Raw genomic sequence first — 22,661 nt, forward strand, 5'->3', positions numbered from 1 at the left:
ACTATATTGGAGGCTATTAAGGGCATGGCCAACGCTCCATGCTGGACCGCTGCCTCACAGATCCACGTTGGAGAATCAGCTGAAGTGGAAGTGAGCCCGAAAAAGACGTATGCTTGCAGAGTGAAGTGATCTCCTGCAGAGGAGACCGCTGCTCCATGGAAAAAGCAAGAGAAAAGGAGGAGAGAGATGAGAGAAGAGGGCGAAGGAAAAAAGAAAAGTAGACCAGGATGAGAGAAAAAGCTTCCAACGCAGGGTGTAGAGGCTACCGTTTGCATTGAGTGATGACGAGTTTGACCTGTAGCTTCACAACCAATATCTATATGGATTGGGTGGGGCCGTTACATGATACTGCCCCCATTGCTCATGCCCTAAGGGAAAGTTTTGCATGCATGTAGAAACAGACGAATTTGATGACGTAAGCGAGAATCTTTCCGAATTTGAAAATTTAAAACGTTTTATCTCACAAACGACAACTCCGATTTAAGATCTGTTTTCACCTATGAGTCGGTCTCGTCGAGATCTTCAAAACTAGCATCCATGTTAATATGTTTCGACGACTTTTTTTTCGGGCTAAAAGTTATCAACCCTTTATATTTGAATAATCAACCCCCCGTAATTGAGGGATCAACGGTAAATGTATAAGATTATCAACGGCTATTTAGAAAAAAGTTCTGCATGCATGCACAAAAATAGACGAATTTGCTGATGTAAGTGGAATCTTTTCCAAATTTGAAAATTCAAAACGTTTTAATTTTCAAACGATAACTCCAAATTAAGATCCGCTTTCACCAATAAATTCGTCTCGACGAGATCTTCAAAACTACCACCCATGATAATATGTTTCGACAAACTTTTTTCTGGCTAAAAGTTATCAATCCTTTCTATTTGAATAATCAACCCCTTGGTATTTGAGTGATCAACGGTAAATGTATAAAATTATCAACCTGGTGCAGACTATTGAGAAAAAGTTCTGCATGCATGCACAAAATAGACGAATTTGCTGATGTCAGCGGAATCTTTTCCAAATTTGTAAATTCAAAACGTTTTAACTTTCAAACGACAACTCCAAATTAAGATCCACTTTCACCAATAAATCCGTCTCGACGAGATCTTCAAAACTAGCACCCATGTTAATATGTTTCGAGAAACTTTTTTTCGGGCTAAAAGTTATCAAGCCTCTCTATTTGAATAATCAAACCCTCCGTACTTGAGTGATCAACGGTAAATGTATAAAATTATCAACGGCTATTTAGAAAAAAGTTCTGCATGCATGCACAAAAATAGACGAATTTGCTGATGTCAGCGGAATCTTTTCCAAATTTGAAAATTCAAAACGTTTTAACTTTCAAACGACAACTCCAAATTAAGATCCGCTTTCACCAATAAATTCGTCTCGACGAGATCTTCAAAACTAGCACCCATGTTAATATGTTTCGACAAACTTTTTTTCTGGCTAACAGTTATCAACCCTTTCTATTTGAATAATCAACCCCTTGGTATTTGAGTGATCAACGGTATATGTATAAAATTATCAACATGGTGCAGACTATTGAGAAAAAGTTCTGCATGCATGCACAAAATAGACGAATTTGCTGATATCAGCGGAATCTTTTCCAAATTTGTAAATTCAAAACGTTTTAACTTTCAAACGACAACTCCAAATTAAGATCCACTTTCACCAATAAATCCGTCTCGACGAGATCTTCAAAACTAGCACCCATGTTGATATGTTTCGAGAAAAAAAAATTCGGGCTAAAAGTTATCAAGCCTCTCTATTTGAATAATCAACCCCTCCGTACTTGAGTGATCAACGGTAAATGTATAAAATTATCAATCTGGTGCAGGGTATTGAGGAAAAGTTCTGCATGCTTGCACAAATAGACGAATCTGCTGATGTCAGCGAAATCTTTTCCAAATTTGAAAATTTAAAACGTTTTAACTTTCAAACAACAACTCCAAATTAAGATTCGCTTTCACCAATAAATCCGTCTCGGCGAGATCTTCAAAACTAGCACCCATGTTGATATGTTTCGAGAAAAAAAAATTCGGGCTAAAAGCTATCAAGCCTCTCTGTTTTGAATAATCAACCCCTCCGTACTTGAGTGATCAACGGAAAATGTATAAAATTATCGACCCCAAAGTTAATTTTATTTTAAACATTTTAGCGAATATTTTTTTAGTTTAGAAGCTATCAACCTTGTGTCCTGTTATTTATCAACAGTAAATATAAATAACTACCAATCCTAAAAATCTAGCTTCATTTCGAATATTTTGGCGACTCTTTTTAGTTTACAAGTTATCAACCTGGTGCTCCGTTATTTATCAATGGTAATTATAAAAAAAACTAGCAACCGTAAAAAGTATTTCATTTAGAATATTTTAACGAACATTTTTTTTATTTTACAAGCTATCAACCTGGTGCCTCGTTATTTATCAACTGTAAATATAAAATAAATAATAACCCTACAAAGTATTTCATTTAGAATATTTTAGCGACTCTCTTTTAGTTTACAAGCTATCAACCCGGTTGCCCGCAATTTATCAATGGTAAATATAAATAAATGTCAACCCTAAAAAATTAATTTAATTTAAAAATATGTAGCGACTCTTTTTTTGTTTACAAGTTATCAACCCGGTGCCCCGTTATTTATCAACGGTAAATAAATACCTAGCAACCCTAAATAGAATATTTTAGCAACTTTTGTTACCTTACAACTTAAAACAGTACTTAATTTGAGTAGCAAGTGGTAGTTCATTTGAGTTGCAAGTGGATCTCCCCACCCGTTATTTTCCCCCTTAAAAACCACTGGCCCGAAAAAGGGAAATATAAAAATTAATCCAGAAAAACATGAATTACCGTACGAAATAACAACATAAAGAGAATCGCAAAAAAAGAGAATTGTCAAAAGGGAATTGCAAATAAAGAGAATTGAAAGTATGCGTCGTGCTGAAAAAAAAAGAGCGAGATGCTTTGTGCATGAATGCAGCAACTTGTGAGAGCTAGCCTCGTGCTGAAAAGTTGGCTCATTAAATGCAAACCCATGAGATAATTTATGCATGCAGTGTGAACGCTCCTGGCTGTATGCAACTTGCAAATGGGAACGTGGGCTGTTAGTGTGAACATAAAGCTACATGTGAACGTAATTAAACACTACAAGACAAAAAGGGAATTGATTTCGCGCATGGCGCGAGCGTTGCCGCGCCAAGGAAAGTGATCGCTCCAGCGATCGATTGCCAGGGAGCGTTTTTCAATTAAAATATGTCTAGATACATCTATTTTAGGATTAAGTAATATGAACCAGAGGGAGCAATAAAAATAGGAAAATGATTGTATGCCCCCGGGGGCTGCTCACCATCGCAACCTCCGGATCCCGCACTGTCCGATTGTGGCCATCGTCTGGCTTCCGATCCACACGCGTCCCTGCGGGCCCACCCACGACGCGTCATCCCCTCGTCCTCATCCAGATAATTTGGGAGTTGCAGACGGCCGCTCCCCACCTCCCCTTCGATTCCCCATCGTTGACCACTGCGCCGCCGCCTTGCTCGTCCACCAGCGCGCCGCCTACAGCCTTGCCCCCCCGCTCGGCGCCGTGCTGCTCCTCTGCCGTCGTCCCACACCCCGGAGTTGCTCCTCCCGCGCCGTCCCCCGTGCTACTCCTCTGCCTGCGGGCGAAACCACACCGCCATGGACCACCTTGATGGGAGATCGGGCGCCGGAGATCCTGTCGCCGCTGGCCGGCTGCCGCCGCGCTTCGTGGCTCACGACGACGCTGCTGCGAAGCGCCACCGACGTTTGGACCGGCCGCGACGGCGTCGCCCGCCTAGCTCGCCGCCGCCGATCGGGCTCACGACGCGGTAGAGCTCCTCAGTGGCGACAGCTACGGCGTCCAGCCGGGCTCTCTGCGCCTCCTGCTATGATTCCTGGATGACTGCCTTTTGCACCGTCGCGGGTGTGAGTCTGGCTTTCCTGGATGTTCCAACCATAGTGCTACCATTGGCCAACAAGGGTGCTACCAACGCTGGCCGGGCAAGCTACACATAGTATTCCGAGTTGCTATTGTATGGTGTCCTGATTTGGGATTTTGCTCCGCCTGACTACATAGATATATACTTTTGCTATTTTTGCTACCTCAAAGTGCTACGAAGCCATGATGCTACAATAGTATTTTTTTTTCTACAATTATTAAAACTGTTTTGCTACTTTTGGTACAAAATTATGCTAAGATTTCCGACGAGGTTGAGTTTGCTACGATTTTCCCGCGGAGGGTGGATTTTTGCTACCATAGGCATAGGGCGTTGCTACTAGCGGATTGTGGCGTTCGTTGTCCTTGACGTCCGGAGTTGCTACAACCTTGGACGACGTTGCTGCCGGCTGCAGGCGATGTCTCCGTTGATGTTTTAGAGGATCTGCAACATATGAATAAAAAAAATTGCTACAATTTATTTGCGGTTTTGCTACATCTACGTAATATGTTTGCTACGTGGTCTCCGGCGAGGTCTCCGGCGAGCCCAGCCTTTTTATTTTCTTTTCTGAACGAACCGTTTTTTGCTTCAGTCATTTGCTGCCGGGGGTGATTTTTTGCTACCGGAGATGCTTTTTTGCTACATGCAAATCTAACCGTCAAAATAGTTGATCCGACGGCTGGGGACCCGGGGGCTGGGGAATCAGATCCCCCGGGGTTTCCATAAAAATAAGCATACTTGAAAAAGGTCCACAAACGACTAATGGCCTGAAGGAAGTCAGGCCAGCCCATCTCCCTCGCTCGAGCCACGTTCAGCGAAACATGAGCAGGCCCAATATAACAGAGACAATACTGTGCGGCGATGGATCAGTTAGCGTACACATCAACATATATGACGTCACACTCAACAGAACTGCACCAAATCCAAATATACCGAACAGCATTTGTCGGATTTTTGCGGGCGTGGTTGGTGAATGGTGAGATAAGCTTCGTCGCTCTCGTGCGTCCACTTTGCACTCACTCACAGTCTCGTCTTCTTCCTCTGCTTGCGACGATCGATGGAGAAGGCGGCGTCCTTCCTCTCCTCCCTCCTCGGCGGCGGCGGCGGCGATGCACCTGCGGGAGACCCAGCAGCGACGGTGGCGTCGATCCTGATATACCCGATCAAGTCCTGCAGGGGCGTCTCCGTGCCCCAGGCCCCCGTCACCTCCTTCGGTACTGTTTCTTTTTCCGTCTCCGTGTTTTGCAGAGCTCTGATCTGAGGCTGACGGCGGCGGCGGCGGCGTGCAGGGTTCAAGTGGGATCGGCAGTGGCTGGTGGTGAACGCCAAAGGGAGGGCCTGCACGCAGCGGGTGGAGCCCAAGATGGCGCTCGTCGAGGTGGAGCTCCCGCCGGAGGCCTTCGACGAGGACTGGCAGCCAACGCCGGACTCCTGCCTGGGTACTACTTCTTCTTCCTCTGTTTCTTATTTTCATCTGACATTTAATTTGGTCCAACTGATATAGTGGTACTAACAATAGACTCGGAATTAACGCCTATAAACCTCAAAGAAAAATTGGCATTAGTTCTAATTTTGTCATTAGCTTGGGTTTGACAGCCGATTTATTCAGACTAATTTTTCTTTTTGTGGGTCAGACTAATTCAATTCCCTATGGGATGTTTTATCTTCTTCTCCTGCTGATTTCTGCTGTTGTTTTCTCAACAAGTCATACTACAGTAAATTTGATCAAAGCATCTTCATCATAGCGCGAATTGTGATGCTATTTGGTTTATAATTTTTTTTACAGATTAAATTTCGTTTTTATAGTCCAGAGGACAGTCCTGGAGGTACCAATTTCATTTAACCCTTTGCTAAATGCAGTCATAAGAGCGCCAGGGATGGACCCATTGAAGGTCCCTCTTGCCGTGGAACGTGCCACGCTTGACGATGTATCCTTGTGGGAGTGGTCTGGTTCTGCCTATGATGAAGGAACTGAAGCAGCCGAATGGTTCTCCGCGTACTTTGGGAAGCCAACTCGGCTCGTGCGGTTTAAAGAAGGTTGTCAAAAATGACTCTGGACGCCTTTCTATTTTTCCATAGTGAGTTTTTGCAATGATATGATCTCTGTCACTTATGGACAACGGTATGTGTTTCATATGTTTGGCAGAGACCGAAATCAGACCGACTAATCCGGACTACGCTCAAGGATACAAGATCACGTTTACGGATTGTTTCCCATTCCTGATAGCCTCCCAGGTACAGTCCAGAGTTCTGAGTTGTTTGAACTGTTCTATTTATGAAGGCTATGTGCATATGTTGCTAAACACACAACTCATGTTGACAGGGCTCACTGGATGCACTAAACGAGCTTCTTAAAGAACCTGTAACAATCAATCGATTCAGACCAAAGTAAGCGGCGCACTGTGCTTAGCTACATTCTACTGCAATTACACTGCGTGCTTTCTTACAGGCATAGTTTCTTTTGGCAGTATTTTAGTGGATGGATGCCACCCATACTCAGAGGATCTCTGGAAAACCTTAAAGATAAACAAGCTAACATTTGAAGGTGTGAAGTTGTGCGACCGTTGCAAGGTAAAATTACTCTCCTAGCTTAAAACATAATTCTGCAATCATTGTCTGGAAAATAAACATGACAACGGACAGTCAAATGGTTGCTTCTTTTTCTTTTCCACTCTTCTTTCAGTATCAAAATAAGCAACATACTAAAGTCAGAGGTGTCAAAAATCCTCTTTAGTCCTAGAGTTATTTAGGTGCAAGGGAGTGAGTGATGAGTGCTTAGTGCTGGTCTCCTAAGGCAGTCTTTATGATATTGAGAAGTACGCCTGAGCTTGCAACTAACTCGACAATGGATGCTTGATCGCGATAATTTCTATAAAACTGATAATAATTAACTTGTTCATTTGTCGCATATAAACTTTACACCACCAGAATTAAATTCTATCAAGAAAGACATGTACACTCAATATTCACAAGGCAATATTAACAGTAGTATACTCTATGCTTAGTTTCTGAATTTGAATTTTCAGGTGCCTACTGTGGATCCAGAGAGAGGAACATTTGGTACTGAACCAACTGAAACTATGCTGACATTCCGGTCTGGTGAAGTGATCCGTCCGAGTCACAAGAACAAACAGAAGGTAATCATCCCCTACGACCTATTCTACTGCTACTACCTTCAAGAGTAGAACATGTTGTTAACCGCTCCTATTTTTATCTTGTTTTGTAGGTTTATTTTGGGCAAAATCTGGTCTGCAAGGAATCAGTGTCAGCAAAGGGCAAAGGGAGGATCGTCAAGGTCGGCGACCCAGTTTATGTTCTGCAGACATACCCTTCTTCAAATGAAGCTCCAGCCTGAGCAAGGGCATGGTAGCATCTAGATACATCTAGATGTTTCTGTATGTTGATTATCGCACATTCTGCAAAACCAATTTACAATAAACTCGACAAGTGTGGTTGTTATGCTCTCCATTTCAAACAATATCATCATGCAGATTATACAATAGAATAAAGCTTGACAAGTGTGTTCGTGCCCTCCACTTCAAACTGTCTTCTTATAAAACAAGGTAAAAGTTTTGCCTTGTATATGTATATGGCGGGAGTAAAGAGGATATACATGCCCAGAGCCAAGAAAGAGAAAAGCAAAAACCTGGCTAGGAAAGGGTGCGGTTTAGGCTACGATCTCCCCAATGATCACTGCAGTTCAGCTATTTCAGACCGTTTCAGACGGTTATTTTAGAATATTTCAAGACAAATTACAAGAAAACAAGAGCCCAGAAACACAGGCCCACGTCGTTTGCTAGCACAGCAACATCGCATCCGCACGTCGCCACGCTATGCATCGCCGATTTTTGATCGAGTGAGACTTAACAAATTATCAGTCGACTGATGTTTAGCAATTCCGTTAGAACATACAATTTTCAAGGATCACTAAATTTACTAAGATGGAAAAAAGTATATAAAATTATTCTGAATATAATACAAAACAATAAGTGTCAAAAGGAATCAGAAGTTAGAATACTACACAAAAACAACCTTGGTGACATTCAGGACAACATGTATCTCTGTATATCTGTACTACCCTCTGAACTTGAGAGGAAATTGCTGTCCAGCTTCCAAAACAGTTGATGGCTATGCTGCGTCCTCTTTGGGGCTGTTCTTCACATCACAGTGTAATGGCAGTCACCATAGCCTGAAAAGCAAGATCAAGAAAGCAACAGTATGATTACAAGAACTGTTAGACTAATTGGTCATCACTGAAAATATTTTCAAGAATTAATGTAAAGCAGTGGAGGAGGAACATAATGGTGGCAAGCATACTTGGATCCTTGGTGATGAGCATGGCGGTGCCGCCGAAGTCGCAGGTGGCGCCGGTGGACTTGGCGTGTTGCCAGTAGCTGTTGAAGGCGTAGGAGGCGTGCGCCGTCATGGTGTCCGGCTTGAAGCAGGCGCCGTCGGCCTTAAGGGAGTCGCAGTCGGCGCCGGACGCGCACGCGTAGTCCATGGCCTGCTGCACGATCGGCCCCGGCACCGACGGCTTCGCCACGCACCACTCGGCGTGCCCCGACGACGGCGACGGCGGCCCGGACGTTGGCGGGAACACCACCGGCGGCTGGAAGCTGCCGCCCGGCGGGCTCGGGGGCGACCCCGTCGACGAGTCCGGCGGTGGGTACGGGGCGTAGTCCGGTGGGCTCGGCACGATTTCCGGTGGGCTGGGTGTTCCTCCCGGTGGCCCTGGAAATGGCGTGACCTCCGGTGGGCTGGGAGCGACGTACGGTGGCCCTGGGAACGGCGTGACGTCCGGTGGGCTGGGAGCGACGTACGGTGGCCCTGGGAACGGCGTGACTTCCGGTGGGCTGGGAGCGACGTACGGTGGCCCTGGCATCGGCGTGACCTCCGGCGGGCTAGGCTCAACCTCCGGTGGCCCCGGGATCGGCGTGACCTCCGGTGGGCTAGGCTCAACCTCCGGTGGCCCCGGGATCGGCGTGACCTCCGGCGGGCTAGGCTCAACCTCCGGTGGCCCGGGAAACGGCGTGATCGCCGGTGGACTGGGCGCAACCTCCGGTGGCAACCGGTATGACCTCCGGCGGGCTCGGGTACACGATCGGCGGTAGCGGTGCGATCTCCGGCGGGCTGGGCGCGACCTCCGGAGGGCCAGGGAGCGGCGCGATCTCCGGTGGGCTGGGCGCGACCTCCGGCGGGCCCGGGAACGGCGCGATCTCGGGCGGACTCGGCGCGATCTCCGGCGGGCTTGGCACGACCTCCGGGGGGCTCGGGTTGACGATCGGCGGCAGCGGCGCGATCTCGGGCGGGCTAGGCACGACCTCTGGTGGCGGAGGCGAGTAGAACTCCATCGGTGGAGGTGGCGGGGAGTAGAGCGGTGTTGACGGCGGCGGAGGCGACAGATAGGCGAATGCCGGCGCCGGCATGACAGGCGGCGCGACCGGGCCGCAGCCAGGGGAGCCCGGCGACGGCGAGGCGTCCTCGTGGTGAGCCAGCGAGTATGTGTCGGACTCGGAGTACTGGTCCAGCAGCTCGTCCACCGTCAACACTCTTGCTCCTGCTCAGCAAACAGAGTAACAGACCATGTATGTTACTAGCATGTCAAGGTCAAGAAGTTCAAATATACTGTCATAAAATTCAGCAAAACATCATCAAAAACGAAAGGCGAAAGTACAGAACCCTTGCACTCCACATTCTCACACAACTACACTTCTTCTACACATGCTACAAAGTAATGTAAGAAGGAAGAACTCGGAACATACCACATTGTGTCGCGAAGGCGAAGGCGAATACGACAATGGCGATGGAGAGGAGACGGTGCATCTTGCCTTCCTCCATGGGAGGTGCTTTCTGTGCAGAGGAGATGGAGCTGGGGCTGTTGATATAGCCATGGCGCATTGGCGCAAAGGTTAAAGGGAGGAGACATTGTAAAGCTACTAGCGTAAGTGAAGTGAAAGAGTGAGCTTTTCTGTGCTTGGTAGTAGTAGCTACACTGACCTCTGAGCATGGAGATGATTTGGATTCGTTGGTGGTTCGGAGGTTTTGGATTCGCTTTTGCACCTTTGCTCCTTTGGCAGTTTTGGCACAGGTGCTTTGCTTGCTGCCTAGAAAGAAATGGAGATGATCCTTTCTCACCAGCTCTTGTGAGCCCTTTGTTCTTCATTTGCTTGGGATCCACTCAAGCACAAATCACTATTAGCAGATGATGATGTGTCGTGGGTTTCTTATGCATGTAAGAATCTTACTAAGGTTTGTTGAAGAAGAAGAAGAAAAACTTATTAAGCGCGCAAAATTTGGTTCCAATTGCACAAAGCCTTGGGTCAGGCATTGCATTTCACACGCAATCTTGTTAACCGAATGATACACCAGCTTGCCAGAAAGTAGAGAACGTATGAGTAGACCAATAGCAGAGCACCACACAGTTCTTAGTCTGACATTCTCATGTAAATTATTAGTACCAAGAGCAGGAACATAACTCCTTGTTGGATTTGCTACTAAATCAATACAATCAAGTAACAACTTGTGAAAAGATGGTGCTAATTTGCAACTGGCTTGAGTTGAAGACACTCATAATATACTCATCTGCTAATTTGCTCCTAAATCCATGCAATTGAACAAAGCATTTGGTTTGATTTGCATTTGACAGGCAATCAAGATGACCTGATGGTACACCAGCTTGTCAAAAAGTAAAGAATGTATTAGCAGAGGAATAACAGAGCCACAGACCAGAAACATAAACTGCTTGTTTGATTTGCTACTAAATCAATACAATCAAGCAACAACTTGTGAAACGATGTCACCAACTTGTCACCAGTTTACAGAGTTCAAGACACCAACAACGGAACAAATGATTTCTAGGCTAACCAATTTTTACTCTTGGTACAAAAAGATAGGACAAATGATGATGAAAATCCCCAAGTCGGATTAATACATTCTTTCAACTGCTGTGGCTCAGTCAATAACTAAATAACAAATCGACAACAGGGGATACAGGATCATCAGCTGCACGGCGTCTATCCTATGGATGCGCAGGTGAGCCTGAGCCTGTTGAGCCTGAGCCTGTTGGTCATTCACATCAGGCTGTTTACTGAGCATGGAGCCAAGCTTGTTCATAGGACCATGTGTGCAGCAAGCCCTGATACTCTTAGATCAAATGCTGCATCTACCGAGCTCATCTGTTCACACAAGTTTTGAGACAAGAAAGACAATGTTAGATTGGAGCTCTGTAACATAGGAACAAATAAGCATGTGAAGTTCCTTCTTGGAAACAAAAAGTATCAGGCTCACGGGCCAAATGAAAGCTGACCTGGAACCAAACTCTCGGCACATTCTCGGTCAAAACTAAGTTATAAATGCTACGGTACTGGCAGAAGCTCAGCAACCTTGGTTCTTGTTACAAACCCATATTTGCACGTGGTGAATGGTAATAAACAAAAAGTAATGCTTCAACTGAAATTAATACATACACGTTTGTGTACTGTCCAGGGCTTGGCTGATAACCCTCAAGTCATTAGCACCATGAGATTTGTCAGATTGTGAAAAAGTTACTAGCAGGAAGAACAATGTAAATACCTACTTGGAACTCCTGATGTGCGCGAAATCAGCAGGGTCAAATAAACACCAACAAGATGCCGTGAAAATGTAGAAGGTGCAATATAGTAGGAACCATCTCACATATGCAACTACTGAAAGAATATATTTGGTTTAATGTCTGTTTCACCCTTTCAAAGTTCGCATATGTTGTTCAAGTTGTGTCACAAGTTCATCACAAAGGATTCTGTTTGTGCCCAATGATGTGCAAGAGATCATTGGTATTGATAACATTAAAATCAGAACTTACCTGGCTAGTTTCATCATGAACAACCAGGTACTTGGGCAGCGACAACCGTCTTTCTTCCTACACATGTCAATAAACATTTTAGAAATTAGGCTTGTAATCTGGATAATCTCCCAAATTCCCATGTTACACCATAAGAACAGTAACTTAAGAAAAAAAAAAGATTACGGAATAATACCATTGACATTGCTTCATCATCCCACATCAGATAGACCTCGCTCGTAGCGGGTTGAGTACCAGACGCTTTACTATTAGTGGCAGGTGCAGGTGGAAGTCCAACTGCAGGACCTCCTGTACCTGGAACAGATGCATGCACAAGTAAATTCACAAGGGGCATGCCTAACACCAAGAACAAAGATGAATATCAGATGCAAATATAGAATGTCAATACAGAATTGTCCATTCACATAAGAGAGCTACATATATTGCCCCTAATCTAAGTAATATATCTTTAATAACATAGAAAATATTGACTAGATTCCTCTCGAGAGGTGTTCCAAATAAGATTAAATTAGTCCATATTGTTCTCTGATTCCATCTACATACAACAAATACATGGTGTATGTGCTATTTTTGTCCATCACGGACGAAAAGCTAGCACATCTCAGTGGGTTCACAAAGGTAGAGTCAAAAATTCTGGGATAATCAACATACCTTGGTTATTGGCTACATATCCAAATCCTGCATTAACAACTGATGCTGGAGAACTGGCTGGAATAGTTGCAGGTGAAACAGATAAACTGAATGGGGAATGTGCTGCCCCATTGCCAGTTGTGTTCACAGGAAACAAAGGCTGGGAAACCTGAGGGGTAACAGGTGAAGGAACCCCAGTAGCAGTCATAGCGAATGATGTCTGAAGTAAATTAGCAGGTGCTGATGTCATAGGATTGGGCATATTTTGAATGGGGAATAGTGGTTGCTGTGGTGCCTGCCCAGGAACCATTTGAGGAACTGGCATTGCTGGTTGTTGAGTAAACCAAGCTTGTGGTGGCTGAGGAGGCCAAAGAGGAGGTCGAACCATCATTGCAGGGTTATACCTGTAAATAAATGTGACGGAAATGTGAAAATATTCCAAAAGGAGCGCGTACAAATCCATGATGTGATTACACAAGTTGTAATGGATAGCAGACCCATTTTAAAGTAAACTGCTACTTAAGTAAAAGAAGGATAAAGAACACATACATAGGTCGGGGTACACCATATGGCCGTGGAGGGAAAGTCATGCCTAGTGGATGATTAGGCATAATAGGAGGCCTTATTGTCGGCACTTCTACTTTGGCCATCTTCGATGAAGGTTCTTCCTCTGCATGTGGAACATGTGTAAAGGTTAAACAACATGCTCTTCGACTGCCAGAGAAAAAAACATGGCAAGTTCACCACTTGAGGAAAATTACATGCAAAGGTTAAATAAGAGGCTGTTGGGGAGAAATGACATGGCAAGTTCGGCACTCAACGGAAACTACAAAGATTAAATAACATGCTACTGGAGAGAAATGACATGGCAAGTTCGGCACTCAACGGAAACTACAAAGGTTAAATAACATGCTACTGGAGAGAAATAACATGGCAAGTTCGGCACTTGAGGAAAATTACATGTAAAGGTTCAAAAAGATGCCATTGTGGAGAAATAACATGTCAAGTTCAGCACTCAGGTAAAATTACATGTACAGGTTAAATAGCATGCTATTGGAGGAAAATGGAAAATGGCAAGTTTGGCCCTTGAGGAAAATTACTTGTAAAGGATAAACAACATGCTACTGCAGAGAAATATCATGCCAAGTTAAACTCTTCAGAAAAAAATGGTGTTCTTTCATGTGCATGCTTTAGTTTACATATCGATAATTGTGCTCACATGTGAGGTGTCTAGACAACATTAAAGAACCCGATAGTTTCCACCATGACTGGTCATCATCATTAGCGAGACTAGCTGACAGTCACCAAGGATTATGAGTTGCTGCGTCGCAACTTGTCGCTGGGGTACCGACTCACAGACTAGTCTTGTCGACATGTGGTCGAGTTGTAACTACTAAATAAATACAAAGTAAATAGGCTACTAATGGTAGTATACTACAATATATTTATGGCATAGGGGAGTGGCAAGCAACCTAATACTGTGGCAACTGCGTCCAGTGGGCAGGGCCTCCACTTGTGTGATGGCATAGGCGAGCTGGCAGCTGCCAGGTGAGAGGCGGCACAAGGGGAAGGGAAGCCGGAGGAAAGGCGGCTGGGTGGTGGGAGGGGTCTGTTTCGATCCTGAGGGTTAGGATTTCACGGGCAGGCCTTTTTTTCCCAGCCCAGAACTAGTTGCTCGAGTCAAAAGCAGAGACTCGCAATGATTTGTCGTCATCTAGTCAACTTGTCAATCGACAACTTCGACAACTAGTCGTGTCGCTCCAGGTTGTCGACAGTGAGGTTGCGACAGCCGACAAGTCGCGCCACAAGCCACAACAAGTCAAGCGGCTCATAATCCTTGACAGTCCACGGTGCCATTCAAGATAACATTAACTGAGCAGCTACCTTGGTTTCTAAATAAAGTTAGCTGCATCAGAGACGTAGCTGTTGGCAGTACCTTCTCCGTAGTGCGCAGCGAGTATATTTGAAGGAATCCCTTGCATGCCGAAGATCTCAATCTCGGTGGAATCCCTCTCGGGCTTGGCATTTGGAACCCTGCAGCCAAAACAAACAGATTTGTACATGAGTGAGTAATAACGAACGGGGCCAATCAATCCAGTCCGCGCATAATATTGCGATAAGCAGCATGCCCACAGACGTAGAGGCGCCCATCTGAATCACGGGCGAGCACATAAAACTCACATACTAGCGCAGCAAATTAAACATTACTAAAAAAACATCATGGGCAACGCCAGGATCTAATCAGGCGAGCAATTGGAGGAGGCGAATATAAGATCCCAAATCTGATCTGAGCACCTCCGGGCAGAGGCGGACGCAGATCCATGGGTGGGAGAGAGGGGGATGGAGGTGGGCGTACTTTGTTACGGACTCCTTGTGGACCTGTAGGACGTGGATGGCCATGCCGGCGGCGGTGGAGAGCTTCTTGTGGCAGACGTGGCACTTGAAGTGCTTGGCCTTCTGGTGCTGCACCAGGATCTTCTCGTCGTCGAACTCCCGGTCGCAGTAGTAGCAGAACACCTTCTCCGCCCGCTTCTTCTTCTTCCCCATGCCTCCCGCTCCCAATCCCCCTTGGGGCGGCCGCGCCGGCGAGCTAGGGTTTCGGCGACGAAGCGGCGGAGGGGTGGTGTGGGGGAGCACGCGAGTCGTCGTCGGTGCGATTTGGTGGAAGGGGTCTGTCCGGAGACTTGGAGGGGCCTTGTGCAAATATGACGTGGTGGAGTCGGGCTGACGTGTGGGGCTGCGAGAAGGATTTGACGCTTTTCTCTTTCAGCCCCTGTCGTTTATGGTATTTCTGGTCTTACCCTTAGGGCATTTTACAATCTAAAGGTGTATATGATGCCCCCCATAGGGGGTCTCACAGCGCTTTGGATTTTCGGCCGTCAGATCGAGCTGACGTGGCGCGATCTCCGCCGTCGATTTCGTCCAGGGCGCGAGGCCCTCCCACGAACCCGCGTTTTATCCACGGGTCGGGGGACGAGCCCGCGCGGCCGTTCCATTCGCTCCGCTCTCGCCCGCCTCGCACGTCCGCCTCTCCCTCGCGCCCCTCCCATCGCCGCCGCCGCCGCCGGCTCCCAATCCCGTCGCCCCTCCTCCTCCACAATCCCTGCGGCGCCTCCTCCTCCAATCCTCCCGTTCATCCTCCCCCAATCTTCTTCCAATGGCGGCCCGGCCCCGATCCGCGTCCCTCTCTCCCTATCCCCGCCCTCTCACGTTTCCCCCAATCCCCTTCCCGTGGTCCACCTCCTCTTCTCCTCCACCGGGGCGCTCCGCCTCCTCTTCTCGCTGCTACACGTCTCCCTCCTGCTCGCTGCTCACACCTCCTACCGGTTGAGCGCCGGCGCGAGGCCGCGACGGGATACCGTGCGGAATGAGTGCGGTGAGCGAGTCGTGCGGTGAGGCGGAGGGCGGAAGTGGCGCCATGGATGGACGAGCCGAGAGGTAGTTGAAGATGGCCACCTGGTGGCAGAGATGGCCGCCTCGCGGACCCGACGACGGGCGCGGTTGGGCCTGCAGCGGCAAAGGACTGCCACGTCCAATCTCATATGGAACACAGGTGCTCAAGATCTTCTCTCCTAATCCCCTCTCTCGTATTTCTAATCCCCCAAATCATGTATGCTAGTGCAGATCCTATGTATATATGCATACACCACATTTTTTTTAGTTTTTCGTACAGATTTCCAATGAGATGTCAGCTACATGCCTAATTAATCAAACCTGATTAGTGATGAACTTGTCGAGAGTTGATAATTTCTATCTCGTCTTATTTACAGCTACAAATTTCTAAATTTTCTTGCAATGTAATATTCTGTATCTATTCTAAGCTACAACATGCTGCCGTTTTATGTGCAACTTGTCCTGGTTTCCTTCAATGATGATTAATTATGCTGTAGCGGCAGCAGCTTCTCGGTGCGTGTTGTGCTGATCAAGAGCAAGCCCATAAAGAACACCTAATACGTGTGGGAACAGATAGTGGATACAAAGGTAGCCCATGTGTCCCAATCCACGTAATGGATGCACAACTGGTTCAATCCAGTTCCCCTTCATTTTCATTTGATCTTGCGCATAAAACAAGTTCGATGAAATGAAATGGCTACAGACAAGCAATTTTGCATATTGCCAGAATTGTTGCAGGTGATGGAAGGTGACATCGACTTAGGAAGGAAATGATAAATTATTGATGTATCTCCTTTTTTTCAGGCTTGCTCCGCCCTTGCCTCATGTGGTTGTCTTGATGGAAGAGTAGTACATCCTGCAGCTTGCGCCACCACTGCGTGCCGTGCCCTCGCCAGGAGGAGCAGGCGGTAGCCCGCGTCCATCCCAGCTTGCACGGGGCCGCCTATATCGCTTGCCCCTCTTCTTGGTGCGCGGTGGCTGGCTGGTCGGACGTTGTGTGGGCTGAGATGAACACCACTTGGATTCAATGTTGATTGAGGTGAGCTTCGGATTGCTAGGTCCTTCTCGGTTATTGCTTGTCAAATTGTTCAAGTTATTCAACTTTTTCTTTTTTTGTACACCTCGGTACTACGGGGAAATGGAGCTGTTGACAAAAAAGATTATGATCTGCACTATTTGCTAGGGATGAAATTCTTTGTGTTGTGTCCGTTTATGGTGATGTGTGACCAGGCTGACAGGGCCTTTAAGTTGGATTTACTGTTTTGTAGAATACATGTATGTATGATGAGAGCGGTTTACTCCTGCAGCTTATAGCATCTATTTGCAAAAATAAATAAATAGATCCTTACCATTTTCATGAATCTGTTACTGAGTAATCATGTTGTGCTTACACATACGCATAGCTATTGCTGATACGTAAATGATGCTGCATAAGGAAGACTAAGGAAGTAGGAAAATTAGCCTACGAGAAAATAGTTGTTCGTTAGTCTGGTTAGTTTGGTCAGCTTGGGTGCAGGAAGGCTATGTTTTCATCCCCATCCTTCCCCTTTTCATTTAATGTTCATCAGTTTATTTATTCTTTCTGATTCATCTACTAATTTGGATATATGTTTAGGTCAGGTTTCACTTTTCAGCAAGTTAATCTGGGATTTCATGTCTGCATCATGAAATTTTTATTGCCATTCTTTACTTTCTTTTTAATTAGCTATAATTAGGTAATAGGCCATGAATATGAGGTGCAGATTGCGTATGGAAGAATTATAGAGCACAAAAAAACTAAGGACACTATTATGTTTTGAGGTACAAACATTTGCACGAATTTTCTTTACATTTGATCTTTTGTCTCTTTTATTCATTCATATAATGGAAGGTTGATTATATAAGATAACTGATACATGAGTATATGCTCAAAACAATGTTCTTCAGGGGCTGTCCTATGCATTATATAATTTTCATCTCACTCTCTCCTAATGTGCTCAATGAATATACCCTTCTTCCTGCGGTGGCTTGGGAAGGGGAGTAAGACCGTGGCTTGCGAGGTAAAAGGCTAGAGAAACGTTGTTGTTGAGGCTGCTCCCAGAGCGAGAGATCTTCAATGGCGATGTAGGGGAATTCCAGTGCCCACACAAGTTCCTCCATTTGGCGATATTAGACGGTGAGTGTTCTCCACCTATGTTCTATGACACATTAGTTATGCTTGGGTGCAGGGGTGACGACACATATTAACTACGTGAGGCATCCGTAGGTTAGGAAATGAAACTAATGCCATACTTGTATTAATTATGTGGGGTATCTGCTGGTTAGGATATAAAATTGATTCTCCAGCATATAAGTTATGTGAGGCAACTGATACTTTTTTTTGCCGATGTGTTATTATCACTTGGTTCTGCTAACAACAATAGGCCCTACATTAGGCGTTATAAGGTTAGTTTTATTGAATATTGTTTGCTCGAATCCAAAATTCAGCGCTTAAACTTTTTTTCCTAAAAGATGGTATTTGAATTTCTAAGAAAAGCATTGGTTTCTGGAACATAAGGCTCTACAATTTTATTTGGATCTTAAACATTTTAAATGAACTACGATTTCCTTGGATTATATGGCTCTACTAATTGAGAAACTAATTCTTGGAACGAGATGATATCAATATTTATGTTACTCGGGAGCGAGTGACCAATCGGCGAATGTTTAGCTCATGGAGCTATCATCCGATGATGCAGGTGGCACGCGGAAAACCGTTGTTTCAGATTATCCATTGTTTACGTAGTCCATGGTGCTGAAGGAGGTCCGTTTTGGAGCATCTCATTTATTTCTCTTTGATTTTTCTCGATGCCTAACTTTTGAAAAAAAAATATGTTGCGAATCATATTTCGATTGGTTACTTTGCTAAAGTATACACATTGATGGAATGTTCAATGAGTACTACCTTGACCAGCTGATCATTTTATGTCTTGTGGTTGTTGTAGGATTGTTTCTCTCTATTTCTAGCTGTTATATAACCTTGCTATTTAATCCCATCCACTCCGTGCGGTTGCTGCAAAAACTATGTGTCCTCTGTACATGTCTCTCGGATGTGTGTCCATGCGAAGAGCAAGGCTCTAATCCTGTGTTTTTTTTGTTCAGTACTCTGATGCACCCACGGTTGCGTAGAAATGTGGATTCGTCGAGTGGATCTCCATGAAAGGTGAGGGCATGTAACAATCAAGAGCTCTCTCACTTGTCAAGCTGATGCTAGACAAAGTCATGTTTTTGCTTGGGTTCACTAATTTGCTTGGCGACACAATTTTCTACGTGTGCGTAAAGGCACACATTATTTATTACTTGCTAATATTCTGAAGGTTATCTTTATCGCAGCAGGTTTGCAGATACTCAGATAGGGAATTATGCACACACACGCACACTTGGTAAGTTAAGTCTCATAACATATATCATTTCATATATTTCCTCTTCCGGCCTTTTTTAGATTCATTTCCACGCGCTTCGGGGTGTTGCAATATTGGGTGAATGTTACTGGTAGACGCGGCCTGTAGCCATTCCAGTTACTTGCTTTTGTTTTCCTATGTGTACTTCCTTTTACTCAAGAGAGTTCTTTATAATTATCATTTAGAGAAGAGTTATTGCTTATAGAAGGATAGAATATAAGTTCCTTGATGGACTATGCTCTCTATTATTTGTTGAAGTGGGATCTGAATGTTAGAGTATATGATGCATTTCTATTCTTTAATTTTACTATCTTTCTTTCTGTCATATCCAATACTGTGAATGCTCTGTTTCAGGACCTCAAGAGGAAGTTGTTTGCATTGCAATTCAAATGGATCTTGTTCAGCTTAGTATTTGGATTATCATTATCATTTACCACTGAATTTTTTTTTATTTCACAAATTTCATCAGCGTGTGTACTGAAGATTTTCTCTTTTTGTTCATACGTTCACAAAAGTACAGCTTAGCCTTGCATGACACACAGATTATTGGATTAGACATAAACTGAATTTATTATACTTGTCTCGGGCTCCTACCATTTGACCAATTACTTGCAGCTTCCTTGTTCTCATATTCTTATTTTTCAAGTGTATCCTGGGGAGTGACATTCTCCCCTTCTAAAGATCCATGTTTATTACTTGATTGGGTTGCATTGAAATAATTATTATGCAGTTCTTACTTCTTAGACACAGAATATATTATTTAAATTCAATTGGTGCATTTTAGTAACTTGTGCAAATTATTTTAGGGGTCCATGCGGTTATCTTATGATCGTTGTTGTTGTAAGTGGCTTTGTGAGAAAATATATATATATATAATAGGGGCGCTGTTATTTTCCTGCCCTAAACGCTTCTTGAGGGTGTTTGCTTGTTTGCTACAGATTAAATATTTGGATAGCTTCAAACATTTTGTATGCTTACTACATTGTTTGCAGATATATGTGGTGAGGACTGATGGTTGTGGGACAACGCGCGATAGTGCAACCATAGGGCTCGATGGACGGACGTCTCTGTTTTGGTGAAGAAGAGCCTACGTTGAAGAGGAGAAGGCAACTGTGAGCTCATAGTTTTTTTTTTATCTTCAGCCCCAGGTCACGACTCATCTCCAGTCTTTCCCGAACATGTCGACCGAACAAAACTGTCGACCGAACAAGTCGTCCATCCAATTATGCATACACTTAGCATCAAGATAGGCTGGTTTGTAGCTTTATCTAGAGCTATATATTGTCACACTGCCTGCTGAAATGCGGGCATTGTCGAGTATATGCTTCTAAGTTTTATCATATACTTAAATTGTTCTGGTTTCTCTTTCAAACGATGTAGAGCATTCTATATGCTGAACCTATTCCTGGAAAGTTCTGTATTCATAGGGCGGTCTTTCCACCTTATGTTTTAGTCGTAAAATTGAAGTCTAGCGGTGTATGTTAGTCAGGAAGAAAATTGTTAGTCTGTTGCAAGTCACTCATAGTATGTGCAGGGAGAGGATTTCATTTGTATATCGGGAAGCGTGTAGCTTTATATCATACTCCGGTATCGAAATTCGTGATCAATGTTTTATATATTCAAGGTCATGCGCAGTTGCATTTGTATATGTGAGCCTGTGACTATCTCGCAAAGTCACAATAGAATCATGGGTTTTTTGGTAGGCTACTTATGGGTTTGGGGGGAGATGATGTAATACAGGGAAGTTTTTTCATTTGTTATTTTGCGGATATTTGATATGAGTATGATATAGAAGCATGATATTTGATATGGTTTTTTTTTCAACTATATTAGGATACAATGAAATATGAAATCAAATATTCATGTGTCAGACTTCCCTGTATTACATTAGCCAAGGAAATTCACCAATTGTTTATTTCTCATTTATTTCTGCAATTACAGTTTATTAATCTTTGATATCTTTATATTGGTAGAAAATGATACCTCATTTAGCAAATCAAAAAACATCTGCAGATCCATGAACACGCTCTCCTTGATTTCACTAATATCACCCTCAAGGTGCGTTCTCCTCTGCTCCCCAATCACACGTCGCCATTGTGTGTTTTGAGGACTCTGAACTTGCTGCAGCTTTTGAAAACAACGTTAACAAGAGGGTGATCAGTTCTTATTTAAGGAGATAAAGAGACAAGCAAATAAATATTGTGTGTCTTTTTTATCAATGGGCCCAGCTACCAGCATCGTGTTTTGCAGTCTGGCTCAACTCTGTTTAATTTCTATTTGCATTTGTGACCATTCCTTCACTGATTATATTTTTTACTTCCATTTGTAGGTGGCATGCATCACATCATCCCAAATAAGGCTCTGTATACATATCTAATATTTTTTGTGCTACAAGAAAATGGGACACGTAATATCCTGCCCGGGATAGACGATGTGCTGTAGCAGATAAGGGCATATTGCCCCGAAGCTGGATAGATAAGTACTCCGTCTCTAAAAAAGGCTGCTCAAATTTGTTTAGATATGGAGGTATATATACATATTTTTGTTCTAGATAGGTTGAGCAGTTTTTTTAAGACTGAGGGTACATGATATTGGTGGAAAATTTCTTAGTCATTTAGGCCATCAAGTTCTATAAGTTGATCGGTGACCCTCCAGGTTATATTTTGCGTTTTGTAATAAATGATGCAAGGATTCTTACCCATCAATGCTTTCCCTCAAAACAAAAAAGTTCATCATCTTATCAAAATGGCTTCTATGCACGCAAATGTGTGATATTTGGTGGTGTTCATAGTTAGAACTGAGGGAGCAATGGAATTGAAGCTTTATTGTAATTACGCTTAAATTATTACTCAGACGAGAATTCTAAAGGAAAACATAGTTTTCCTCAAAATGAGATATCCACTAAGTCTACCTCCAAAAAGAAAGATTCATCTGTTTTATATCATAAAATATGTTGTGTTACGATCGACTCACTTATGTGTTTGTTCGCTCCTAATCATTGATTTATATTAATTCTTAGCATAGCGTTTTACTTTATGAGTCGTTCATAGTGTGAAAGACGGCACAGAGCCCAAAGGCTAAACCCACCATCTACGTCAATTGATTGAGTTGGTTTCTATAACAACAACAACAACAACAACAACAACCAAGCCTTTTAGTCCCAAACAAGTTGGGGTAGGCTAGAGTTGAAACCCATAAGATCTCGAAGCTGAGTTGGTTTCTATCTTCTAAAGAAATTTGTAGTGGTGTTAGCTTTCGGCGGTGCAACTAACTAATAGAATTAGATTTTCTGTGCGCCTGGACTTATGTAAATGTTACTTTTGCACAGAACTTATGTAAATGTTACTTTTGTTATTATTACCTTCTATTACTCTAAAAAAAACCCATAGAGTTAGTTATTGTAATATATTTTGCTA

General features: G+C 44.1%; 2 protein-coding genes, 1 long non-coding RNA gene and 1 pseudogene across 4 annotated transcripts; 2 read left to right on the forward strand and 2 right to left on the reverse strand.

The window, feature by feature from the left end:
* The first annotated feature begins 4,972 nt into the window (after positions 1-4,972).
* LOC124652499 (mitochondrial amidoxime reducing component 2-like) lies at positions 4,973-7,336 on the forward strand. The gene is made up of 8 exons (XM_047191512.1): positions 4,973-5,177; positions 5,253-5,402; positions 5,824-6,000; positions 6,110-6,198; positions 6,287-6,351; positions 6,432-6,534; positions 6,990-7,100; positions 7,190-7,336. Exons 1-8 carry the CDS (start codon positions 5,021-5,023, stop codon positions 7,316-7,318), a joined length of 981 nt encoding a protein of 326 aa, XP_047047468.1. The 5' UTR covers positions 4,973-5,020; the 3' UTR covers positions 7,319-7,336.
* Positions 7,337-7,997: 661 nt separating this feature from the next.
* On the reverse strand, positions 7,998-9,794 carry LOC124652009 (annotated as a pseudogene).
* Positions 9,795-11,008: 1,214 nt separating this feature from the next.
* LOC124652058 (protein SUPPRESSOR OF FRI 4) lies at positions 11,009-15,090 on the reverse strand. 2 transcript variants are annotated; one of them, XM_047191081.1, is made up of 7 exons: positions 14,790-15,090; positions 14,370-14,467; positions 12,983-13,103; positions 12,455-12,837; positions 11,979-12,097; positions 11,804-11,860; positions 11,009-11,138 (listed from the first exon to the last, which is right to left on the reverse strand). In XM_047191081.1, exons 1-7 carry the CDS (start codon positions 14,978-14,980, stop codon positions 11,073-11,075), a joined length of 1,035 nt encoding a protein of 344 aa, XP_047047037.1. In that variant the 5' UTR covers positions 14,981-15,090; the 3' UTR covers positions 11,009-11,072. The 2 variants fall into 2 exon arrangements, with proteins under 2 accessions (XP_047047037.1, XP_047047036.1); XM_047191080.1 differs by lacking the exon at positions 11,009-11,138 and having other exon boundaries at positions 11,639-11,860.
* A 3,874-nt stretch (positions 15,091-18,964) lies between these two features.
* Positions 18,965-20,289, forward strand: LOC124653937. The gene is made up of 3 exons (XR_006988104.1): positions 18,965-19,007; positions 19,178-19,227; positions 19,600-20,289. It is a non-coding gene; the product is annotated as an uncharacterized LOC124653937 (long non-coding RNA).
* The last annotated feature ends 2,372 nt before the right edge of the window (positions 20,290-22,661 follow it).

The sequence above is a fragment of the Lolium rigidum genome, chromosome 5 (assembly GCF_022539505.1).
Source record: "Lolium rigidum isolate FL_2022 chromosome 5, APGP_CSIRO_Lrig_0.1, whole genome shotgun sequence".
NCBI lineage: Eukaryota > Viridiplantae > Streptophyta > Magnoliopsida > Poales > Poaceae > Lolium > Lolium rigidum.